Raw genomic sequence first — 12418 nt, 5'->3', positions numbered from 1 at the left:
CCCCCTACCCTCCCTCCCCCCAGTTGATATACTAGACATGACATCACATGGTCTGGAATACCCCTTTGGCCACTTTGGGTCAGCTGCCCTGGCTGTGTCCCCTCCCAACTGCTTGTGCCCCTGCAGCCTTCTTGCTGGCTGGGCATGAGAGGCTGAAAAATCCTTGACTTTAGACTAAACATTACTTAGCAACAACTGCAAACATCAGTGTTATCAACATTCTTCTCATCGTAAATCCAAAACACAGCACTATACCAGCTACTAGGAAGACAATTAACTCTATCCCAGCTGAAACCAGGACAGGAGGCTATTGAATTAATGACAGAAATCAGGTTACACTGAAGGGACCAGAGGAATCTATTAAAATCTCCCCAGCCAATCCTCTGGTTCCAGTTAAGCTGGGGAATGAGATAATAGATTTTTTTAGTTGATAGTGGAGCCACACATTCTGTAGTAACTAGTTGTAAGGGGCCCTTAAGTAAAACTAAAATAAATGTTGTTGGTGCAACAGGGAAAAAGACCTTAAGACCATTTTTAAAAGCTATGGAGTGTTCAACTGGTGATACTAAATTAACTCATGAATTTCCCTGTATGCCAGAATGCCCCTTTCCACAGCTTGGATGGCACATACTTCATAAGTTGAATGCACAACTAACCTTTTCTGAAGACTCCGTTCAGTTGCATATTCCTCCAGAGATGGCTTGGAAAGCCCAAATATGTTTAATAACTGAAAAGAATCCTGGTGAAGAAACGAATATTCCAGAAGAAGTACTAAACACAGTTATACCTTTGGTATGGGCAACAAAGACACCCAGACGAGCGAAGAATGTAATTCCAATAATGACTGAACTTAAACTGGGAGCCCAGCTAGTAAGAAAAAGACAATAGCCTATTAAGCTAGAAGCCCAAAAGGGGCTTAGATAGGGGCTTTAGAACCTATGATAAGCTCCTTTTTGGAATATGGGCTGTTAAGAGAATGCCAGTCAGAATATAATACTCCAATTTTACCTGTAAAAGAAACCTCGTTCTTCAGAGTATAGACTGGTACAGAATTTATGAGAAATGAATGTGAGGACAATAGATGTCTACCCTGTGTTTCTGAATCCATACACTCTCCTTGCTTAATACTTATTTTACAGTGTTGGATTTTACAGTGTTGGACACCTAAAAGATGCTTTCTTTTGTATTCCTGTGGATAAGGAAAACCAGGCCATCTTTGCCTTTGAGTGGGAAAATCCAAGTATAGGGTGAAAGAAGCAACTATGTTGGACTGTTCTTCCCCAAGGATTCAAGAATAGCTCCACCTTGTTCGGTAACATACTGGCTAAAGAGCTAGAACAATAGCAAAGTAATAATGATGCATCATGACTGTTTGATCACTATTGAACAGGTGTATTCCACTAGACATGGTCTGCAGGATGAACCCTTGCCTAATGCGGAGTTGGAGCTATTTACTGATAGGACCAGTTTTGTATTGAAAGGAAGGCTAAAAGCTAGATATACTGTGGTAACATCTACTCAAATTTTAGAAGCTAAATCTCTGTCTAATAACACTTCTGCCCAAAAGCAAGAATTGGTAGCATTAACACAAGCCTTGGAACTTGGCCAAGGAAAAAGAGTCAATATATATACTGATTCTAAGTATGCTTTTGGAGTGGTGCATGCACACGTAGCAATTTGGAAAGAAAGAGGACTTTCAACCTCGCAATGAACCCCAATTAAATACGGAGAAGAAATAATGAAACTTTTACAGGTAGTTCTTCAGCTGAACGAAGCTGTAATAATGCATTATAAAGCCCAACAATGAAGGAACAGTGATATTATAAAGGGAAATCGAAAAACAGATCAAGTGGCAAAGGAAGCAGCTCTAAAAGGGCCAAAATTTGAAGAAGCCTTAATTCCAGCACCTCATTTAGAATACTGTCTCCACAGTATACTGAGAAAGATCAATTGGCAGAACAATCTAATTGTTCTAAAAATGATCGGGGATGGCGGGTGACACTTTTAAAACAATTGCAATTTCTGAAAAGATGATGGAAAATCTACTTAAAAGATTGCATCAAGAAACACATTCAGGAGCAGGTGCATTGGTGTTGACTGCCAAAAGATATGTTATAGGACCAAAAATGCAAAATCTAGCAGATATCATAGTTAAAAGATGTAGTATTTGTTGTGCTAATAATCCAAAAATTACCAAGAAGTTTATAGAAGGAGTTATGAAACAAGGTATAACTCCTGGGGAATACTGGCAAATAGATTTTACAGAACTACCAAGGTGTAATTTATACCAATACTTATTGGTGATAGTAGATAGCTTTTCTGGTTGGCCAGAGGCCTTTCCATGTTGTACCAACAAGGCTAGAGAAGTAATTAAGGCCTTATTAAAAGAAATTAGCCCTAGGTTTGGTATTCCACAAGATATTTCTTCTGATAAAGGACCCCATTTTGTTGCAGAAATAGTACAAGGAGTTTCTAGATTTTGGGGTATTAAATGGGATTTGCATACCCCTTGGAATCCACAGTCCAGTGGTAAAGTAATCTTGTAGAAATGTAAGAGAGACAATGGAGACAGGGTGGTTGAATAAAATCCTGCATGGATTTAGATTCGCCCTGACTGGATTGTTATAGAGTTTACTACAGAACCTAATCATTTTGGTTGATACAGTGATTTTTGTTTGTATTTTGTTTGGATGTCTTAAGAGTATCATTGTAAGACAGGTATCTCAATTGTATGTATTAATGATAAGAGACAGAAAATGAGACTTGTAGAAGTATGTTAAGACTTCACAAGTCTCAAAGGGGGGAAATTGTTATCAATGAATATAATCATGTAACATCTTAATAACACTACCACCAAACAGACTTTATTGCTGTAATAAACTATTTTGAAGGCTTTATTTATAGGATATATCAATATACAATCCTAAGTGGTGTTGGGACACATTAATAAAGGAAGACATACTATTTTGTGGAATTATATAATTCCAGAAAGTAGAGGTTAACTCTATGCACAAGAGCAGGCCCACTGAGGTCAACAGGATGACTATAAATTCATAAACTGCTCAGTTTAAAATTTTCAAGATATCTCTGTTTTCAGACTGAATTCCATTAGAGGGCTTCTGAATTCCAGATATAATCATTCCAGATTTAATTTTTTAATTCAGCTCATGGAAGTTGCATCATCACATACTGTAATCTTTCATTATACTTAATGCAGTTGTATTGGAAGAAGACACTAAGGCTACAGATGCACAAAAAATTGCAGCTGACCTAAGGGAATGAAAAGCTGCAACTATGACGCAGCCTCTTGAACTGATAAAATTGCTTAGGCTGCACATGTTATTCTGGTTCCAGAGTAGAATAACTGCATTTTGGGGCAGAGAAAGACATAACCGCCTACCTATATGGGCTGTTACAAAGTCGTTATTTTCAGATTTTTGTCTTGTGCTTCCCTGTTTTGGAGCAATTGCATTTGTACAGGTATGGTCTAAAAAAAAATAAATGCCAGAACAGAGGCAACAGAGAGTTCCTTTTCTATCTAAACATGACGGACACTGTGACCCAATTATGTATTTAAATTTATCTTGGCTGAGGAGTCATGTTGCCACACCAAATATGAAAGTATTGTTTACAAATAAGAACAAACCTAAGAAGGCTGTTACGTTATCTGTGCTCTTTGCAGTGTTTACCTCCAGGACAAAGTTGGCATGTGTATTATAACCAAGAAGCTCTGCTACTTTTGCCCTTATTGGAAGCAGTTCCTGAAGAATTTTTGTGTTCTCCTAAAAAAGAAAGGAGGCAAATTTGTAAAGTGAAACCAGAAAACGCATGTTATCAAAACAATTACCTGAATAATATCTGTAATCATAAGAAATAACAAACATTTAAAATGAAACACTTTAAGATATAAATGTAGAGTAAGGTAAGTCTAGCTAGATTCTTATAATTTTTTTTGTCACAGTATTTGATTGCCACTAGCTAGTTTTCTAGTCAGTCATTACTCTCCCTATTATCTTTTTTTATTAATCAAGATATATATCATTTCCTTTTAGGATAATAACAAATCTTTGATGGTTGCAAAGAGTTTATTTCCTTTATCAATTATTTAAATGTGAAAGATAACAGGGAAATGGCTGACAGCAGGCTTAATTGCTTGTTAGTGGTGAAGGCAGACTGCAAAGCTATTGTGCCAACATTCAAAGCTTGTTTGCAAATTTGCCTCTTTTGCCACTGACAAAAGCAGTCAGAGAAAAAGATCTGAAACACAAAAACCCCAGGCCCTGACCTAAATGCGGTGGAGGATACTTGAGAAGCTGAAAATGTAACTGTGTTAACCTCCTGTCCTGGAAAAGTGTGATTTCTCATGGAAAAACGTTTTTTTTCAAGCACTAGGTTTGAAGATTGTCCCACAGTTTTAACAGCAAATCCCTTTAAGTGTGCTGACTTGCAGAGTTTTCAGTTCTTGGTGCCCTTTTATTCTATCTTGTACTCTTCACATTTCCTAGCACTTCAAGTACAAAAGCTCAACTCTGCCATTGTTCTCTAATGAATGGTTGGTACAATTGCCTGAATGACACTTCTATCCTTTCCATACTTTTTCATTATTTTAGACCTATCTACGTGCCTGGTCTCATCAGTATCAAACAAATTATTTGTGAAATTATTTCTTCTTTTTATAAGGCATGTTTCTGGCTATTTTTCAGAAAATTAAATGAATCTTTTATAAAAATCAGTTTTTTTCTAAAAATCTAATTGAAATTCTTATCAATATGCAATGTGTTAATTTCACATTTAATCACCTGTATTTCATAATTAAAATGTGTGCTTAAATAACCCTTCTTATTCTGAAGAATCCCAAAGTACTACAGAAGCTACAGTCAGAAATCCTTCTCTGGGAGGAAAGTGCCAGTAAGCAGCTGCAGAACACTGTAGGGAAATTTGGCAAAAGATCAAAATCCTATTTCTATTTACAGCACCACTGAAACTTTAAGATATGTACACACACAGAGGCATATCATCAACTTCTAGGGTCTTTAGACATCACAATAAACTGGAGCAAGGAACAGTTAAAGATCACACTGATAAGTTTTGATTTCATAGTACTAGACAATACATAGAACTCAAATCTAACATTTGAATATGTAGCTCCATTTTTCAACTCTGTCATCACCCTGTAGAACAGTCAATATACGACATACCTCTTTGCACCTCGAGTTAAAGGCAGATTCCATTTTTCTCCTGGTTTCCGAAATGCAGCACTTCTTCATGACAGGAAAATAGTGGGGATACTTTAAAGTAATTTTATATTTGTTTTCCTCAGTCTTCTCTAAATTCTTAATAAAGTCATCAGGAAGGCCTTCTATAGAACACAATTTAATAAACAATGTTTACCAGAATTACTTACTCCCCTCTCTTTTTGTGAGATTGTTGCATTTGTTCTGCAGCAATCTAATTTGACATCAGAAATCTCCATGGAAATATAATCCCTCTTTTTACAACTATTTACTAAAACTTTTTCAAATCACAACCAAGCAAAATAATAATAAAAAAATATATGTAAGGCTACCAGATAAAAACAGACTATGACATAAAAAAATAAAATCACTGGTTTTATTAAAGCACATTTTATGCCATACCCTTCAGATAATGAATCCCAAAATTCTCTGTTACATAAAATCTCTAGATCAGTTTAAATGATTGAAGTAGCTAAAATATATTGCCAGACAGAAAAGTTTTTCCAATAATTGCAATGAATATAATACACAGGAGATTGCCTGATGGTGGAGAACTCAGAAAAGAAGCAGAGAAGAGTAAAGTTAAAAAAAAAAAAAAAAAAAAAGGTAGGACAGATATGCGAACTTGATGCATGGCAAACACTTCAGGAAGCACAAATCTATGAAGAAATCAAACACCTGCAAAGGGTAATTCTAAACTGACCTTGGTAAAGGATTAAAAAGGAAACAGAAAAGATTGGAAAACAGTCAAGAGTTTCACTTGATCTAACCATCATTCACTGGGCCAAAAATGATTACTCCAGTAAAACTGCAAGGTTGAAGAAATGGGAAGAGCAAGCATACTACTCACCAAGTTCTTCCTTAGAAAATAGAAGAAATGTGTTTTCCTCATTCAAGTTTTTGTTAAAGTCTATACACAGCTCACTCAATTTTTTCTTCATTGTCTTTATTTCCTGTATCAGGCATAAACTGAACTTAGTAGAAAAACAAAAATCAAACTTGCATTTACTATCCTCCACATGAATAGTATTTTACTTTTTCCAGCTAGGCTCTCTACTAGCCAACAATGATTACCAGCACTGAGCAAGTAACACACTGCAGGTAGTGTCATACGTCACTCTCCCTCAGCCTCCCTTTTATCTTTCTTTTGGTCCTGAGCAATATTGTTGCCAACAAACCCTCGGTCCTGGCTATTGTTCTGACAACTTTTCAAATGTGTTCTCAACTCAGAGGGGATTGAACACATAAACACATTCTCTGAACAGCATTATGTGCTACATTCAATTATTTTCTTTTATTTGAAAATCTTAAATTACAATTTTAAGGGTAAAAATATCCACTAAAATCAATAAGAATCAAGGGAGTAAAAATGCATGCAACCTATTGAAAAACAGTCCTTTGGAGTTATATAAGCATGACAAAAAGAAGAGAATACTCACACAAGACAGGACCATTCCAAAACTTTTTTTATAATCCTGATATTCATCCACCTGAAACATTTTCTTATATATCTCATAGCATGTCTCTACCCCTTGCTATCAAGTTCACATGAACACAGTAGTTACCAGTAGAAGAATACACACCAAATACAAAACTTGGCAGAGACTATGATTAGAAAAGTGTTTACTTCAATGTAATTCAACTATTGTTTCCTTATAAAGTATTTCAAAACTCCTTTAGAGGCATCAGTTGCCCTTGAGCAATGCAAATAAACAGGAAACTGTTCTCACTAACTGAAGATGTTGATGAAGAATGATTATTTTCTACAAAGGGTGAAGTGTATTCAAGAGTCATAAATCGAGATTATTATACAACATCACTCAGAATTTAAAGATAATTATGTCAGCATCTCAGATGCTGACAATTTTACTTCATGATTTTCAGAAGTGACAAGTGCTTTTATATGCTTGGTAAATCCTCTCTAAATGGAGCCAAAATTCTCAGCGTGGCTTGCGCTCCCTTTAAGCTACCTCAAGTGTTTTTTAGTCAAAATGCTAAAATCCTGGAAACATTTTACAGCATTGGTTAATAACTGAAATTAAAATAGCTGTGTCTTTGTAACAGTTATACAAACTTCTGAAGCTTGGACTCACAAGTAATGTTTTTGAGGTCTCTTGGCTAGAAATCTATCTAATTTAGGCATTCTCTGTAATCAGAATACATAACAAAAGTCTTCCAGATAGGCTGCTTCTAGTCTGGAAGTCTAAGAGAGGTGATGCATACCACCTCTATCCATTAAGTACTGTGGGTGTCAGATTAACTTAAAACCCTTAAGGTGACTGAAGTTTAAAGGATGGATCTGGAACTAAGAACACTTAAGATTAGAGCAGTAATCAAGCAGGCCCAAAAGCTTGAAGTTCAAATATATGCTTGGTACAGCTATACAACCATAACTTCATCACTTGGACAGTTTGTCACCTTTGCTTTATAAACTAATAGTCCATATTTACATTCTGCACTTCTTTAGGAAGATGGAGTCCGTTTCTTTTTCCCACTTGAACTGATTTCTCCAGATATCTCTTTGTTTCAGGCTTTACATTTTCAAGATCGCAGGTTTGCTGAAATGACAGTACAGAATAACTGAATTTACGACATGGTGTAAGAAACATACCAAGCATTAAAAAGGTCTGAACAGAGTTGTTCTAAAGAACACCACCATAGTAAAAAAGGAACATCCCAGATTTTAGTGTGTAGGACTTGCCAAAAACAGTTACCTTATACAACAGTATTCTTATATTGATGTAGCATGGTTTTAAAATAATTTTCTTTTACCAAGTATCCCGGCACATTTACATGCTGTCATAATGGCAAGCCCCTTTAGTTACAGTACAGCGCACTCAAAATTTTCCTGTAGAGATAGTTTTCTTACACATACTTGAAGTAAATCAGTGCTATAGGGTAACACTGTACCTTAAAACTTAGAAGGATTAAAAAACCCCAAAAGATTAGATGTGTCACTGAAGGTTATCAGATGGCATAAAATTTGAACACATACATCTTCTCTTTCATAAGAAATCAATCAGTGACAACAAATAAAATGGTATTTCTATGTCTGGTTATGCCATTACGAAGATTCTTGAATGGTCATTCCTAAAGCAATCAACATTAAGAGACAAGATACTGGTTGTAACAGACCATGGATCAGCCCTGTGAGGGTCTTCCTTCAAATGACTTCAGCATAACTGCTTAATTCAGAAACTTGCCATTTTGTTCCAAATTGAAAATAATGCTGTACACATTCTAATTTTTTTCCCCTCATCTAAAAGTGAACATTTAAAAAAAAAACATATTAACTTACAGTCCTTCTTAAAAATGAATAATCTTTTTAATTTCACCTTTAAATATGAAGCTGTTGGAATTAGCTCTGACTTGTCTTAACAACTCTCTCATCAGCTTACCTACATACAATTAATTCTTGACTAGCACCTCTGAAAAGTAAGGAGGTTGAAACATGCAAATTCTATGAAAGAGTTACACAACTGTGTACAGCTGTCAACTAATGACCTGCCAGTGCAAATTACCTCTCTTCCTTAAACAGAAAAAATAAGAGACAGGAACCTAGTCGTATTCCAAGAGAAAATAAGAAAGAATAAAAGCTCTGAAATAGATACTTTCCCAACTGTCACTTAAAAATAATCTACACAACAACACATAAACAATGCCTACTCCCACCAGTGCCCCGCAAATAGGATTACAAAAAAAAAAAAAAGTATCAGTGGAAATTGTTTTTTAGAACCATGAAAGAACTTCGAATGGTTTAGCTTTGTTTTCACTCTGCAAAGAGTCACAAGTCCCAGTAGCATTGTGCTACAGCAGGACTGCTAAGCACTAGTACAATTGTGCCTAAAACTTTTGTGCATATACCAATAGTCTATACACAAGAATTTCAAGGTCCAGTGAAAAAAAATGACAACAATCACTTCACTTTCCGATAAGCTAACTTTTCTAAAGCAATAGGCACATTTAACTTAGTTTCCGATACTAATACTTCCCATGAACGATGCATGTTTTTAATTTTATCTGTTTACAGGTAATTTTTAAAAGAATCCATAGACTCATGAAAGGATGATCTAACTACTATAGGTCACCACACAGCTAAAGTCAATGGTGACTCAGCCATGTGATTGCACGGTGTACCCTTCAGCATGGCTACAATTCTTTTGCAGCACTCACCCATCTTTTTTTTTTTTTTTTTGTTTGGTTTGGTTTTAAATAAAAGGATGTAAAAAGTGGAAATCTCTTTTGAGGAAGAAAGTGAGTGAAGAAAATCATGCCCTCTGTCCTCTCCAAGTCAAACCTCACATCTCCATTCTCATTTGTGATAACTGCAAAAGGCAAGCCACACAGAATATTTCCCAACACAAAGATAAAAGAATGCTATTACCCTACTCCCTACAACACTCAGGCTTCCTGCTCTGCTTCTGGCAAAGAATACTCCCTTTATGCTACCAAGCACTGCTTGGAGCATATTTATGCTAGGAGCATCAATGCTGTGATATTGAGTACAAAAATATTTGTAATGATCAGAATTTTCACATATTGTTTTTCCACAGGACAACACACAATTCCAGGGTTCTTTTTTCTGACCTAAGGCCAGTGTGACAGAAAAAACAGGACTGCAAAATGGTAGAGGTGAAAAATGCAGATATAGTCACTACATGAACATTTATATTGTGCTAACTGTGCTGCAAGGCTCAAAACCAGAATGGCTGAGAAAAAAAAATTGAGTACTCTAAACTCTATAAAAAGACACTGGTTTTATTACAGTCACAGTTAAGGACAGAGGATTGTGAAAAGTGTCACTGACTTATTCAGGTATTGTGTGGGATCTCCCAGCCCCTCCATTGGGCACATGGAACTGTCATCTCCTGGGCCCAAACCTAGCAAAGACTTTAGGCAGATGGGAATTCACAAACACTAATTTTAAGCCCTTAAATGCAATGAATATTAGCTCCTTCTAAAGCTAAGAGAAGGATTCTTTTAGGAAAAAGGAGGAAAAAACTAAGTTAGTATTCTTCATCTTTCTCTTGATGACTACACATCTCTCCATACACTTCAAAAGAAATCAATGTTAAATAGCTTCTAGTCTTAATATTAGCCTTTGTAAAGTTTATCTGCATCACAGACATGCTTAAGATAAGGGTGACACACATTCAAAAAGACCTGTCAGATCTTTAAGGATAAGCAAGCATATAAACCCTCATAGGTGCAGGAACCAAGGGTGTTCTGTGGTCATCTCTGAATTTCAGTCTGGTCAGGATGGTCTATGTCATCCTGTGTTTCTTTGATGAACAATTTCTGCAACAGAAGCGCTAATTTCGAATATACTACACACATGAAATGTTGGAACTTTCCAAAAGTTTTAGGATGGTCATGGCTGATGATTTTATATACCATTTTGTACTTGTTTTGGACAACCATGCTACCTTATTCTACAAAGAAATCTTCAGGCAGAGTAAGAAACAAAACCTACTTAGAATATCATGAACAAAAACTGCAGCAGCTGTTTACATCAGGCTGAGTTTCCTGAGGGCATGTGGGTGGAGAAGGTTGGCAACATTCTTAAGCATGCCTCTGCTAGCCAACATGTGCAGATGTTAGGAGTAATAAAATTTAAAATTATAGTTTCACTACCAAATTCACCTTCATTCCAAGTTTCAGACCCCAAAACAAAAGTTTTCTAAAGAATAAGATCTGGAGCATATTGAACAACATAAATTTATGCAGGAATTTTTTCCCCTAATGTGTGGAGAAAAGAAAGAGACTAGATTATTTTCAGGTTTTGGGTTTTTTTTGGTTTTTTTTTTTAATTAAATATAAAAACCTCACACATCTTCCACTACCAACAGGTTTTAAATAAAACAGAAATTAGAAAGAATACTAAACAGTTGTTAACTTAGAAAAGTGTAGTCCTTGTTAAAGGGAGCAAAAACATTCAGGATGTCACTGAGATCAAGCAGATTTAATCATCTTTTAGTGGACTGACTGTATTATAAATAACATGGGAGTGTGACAGCCCTTATTCTCCTCACCACATTTTAATCTGGCCCCTGTGCTGGATCATGAAACTGAATTCATATACCTGAACTATTAAATCCTCAGTGAAGCCATGAAAAACCTGATTTAATCAAAATGTTTTGCTGGCTCATTTAAACTGATAAAATTATTTCAGCAAAACATTTCTGGTTTTGGAAGTCTCTTTTTTTTATGGGCTCCTGGAACCGGACTTTTCACCTAAGAGTTTCTAACAAAAGGCATTAGAAATTTAGCAAAAATTAACAAGAATTTTGTGATTTGGAAATAGCAAGAACTGATCAGTCTGGCACTATTGGCAATTTCACATCTGTTCTACAGCAAAAACTGCTACTACTTTCATAGTTATTACGAAGTTGATACATGCTCAGAGGTTGCATCTCTGGAAAACTAATACTAAAACATGCTTGCATGCTGAGGTAAGCCAAGAAAAATCTCTGAAAAAAATTAAATGGAGATTTAAGCAACTATTGTAACTGTTATGAAGCCAAGTATTGCTGCAAAGGAAAATGACGTAGGAAAGCACCAAATGAAAAAGATGTTAAAAAAAAAAAGATTCTAAGAAAGTAATACTAGGGAGTAACAGCAATCAGTTTTCACTAGCTACTATCAGAAATTCCTGTAAATTAAAAACAGATCAATACACAGATATGGCAGATTAGTCCTAAAGGTATCCATGTATACTGTACTGGAGAATGGGGAAAATCACAGCAAATAATAAATAAATATCAACCTTTTTAATTATTAGCAACAGAGCAGGGGGAAAAAAAAAATCAACATAAGGCACGGGGGGAGAGGGATAAAATCAACATAAGGCACTATCTGCCAATACACAACAGAAGGTCCTCAAAATGGGGCTATTAAATACCTCCACAAACACAGAAACACCACCACCCAGCTAGAGAAGAACACTTGAAAATATGCCTAGAAAACACAGCAATAGAAGACAATGGTATTGAAGGCATTTTAATAAGGCCCTGCAAATATTATTCTGGTTCCCAGCCAATGCTGCAAAAAGCATAGACAACAACTCCAAGAAATAGGGCTCCAATATATTATCAGCATCACAAGAAGGTTAAAAATCGATGGGGTTGAAAGAGAAGATTCACATCCAAAGCACAGCAGATAGCTTCCTTGCATTATCTTTAAAT

The 12418-nt window shown here is 35.8% G+C and overlaps 1 protein-coding gene across 4 annotated transcripts in view; it reads right to left on the bottom strand.

The window, feature by feature from the left end:
• The window catches only part of NLN (neurolysin), a 43573-nt gene that overhangs the window by 15291 nt on the left and 15864 nt on the right, over positions 1-12418 (bottom strand). For all 4 annotated transcript variants that reach the window (XM_069776571.1, XM_069776572.1, XM_069776573.1 and 1 more), the window contains exons 4-7: positions 7685-7792; positions 6085-6187; positions 5199-5359; positions 3647-3782 (exon numbers count right to left, since the gene is read on the bottom strand). In XM_069776571.1, coding sequence (XP_069632672.1) covers positions 3647-3782; positions 5199-5359; positions 6085-6187; positions 7685-7792 — 508 coding nt within the window. The remainder of the gene's footprint in view (positions 1-3646; positions 3783-5198; positions 5360-6084; positions 6188-7684; positions 7793-12418) is intronic.

This window comes from Haliaeetus albicilla, chromosome Z (genome assembly GCF_947461875.1).
Source record: "Haliaeetus albicilla chromosome Z, bHalAlb1.1, whole genome shotgun sequence".
NCBI lineage: Eukaryota > Metazoa > Chordata > Aves > Accipitriformes > Accipitridae > Haliaeetus > Haliaeetus albicilla.
The sequence above is the reverse complement of the archived record's forward strand: the minus strand, read 5'-3'. Positions and strand labels throughout refer to the sequence as shown.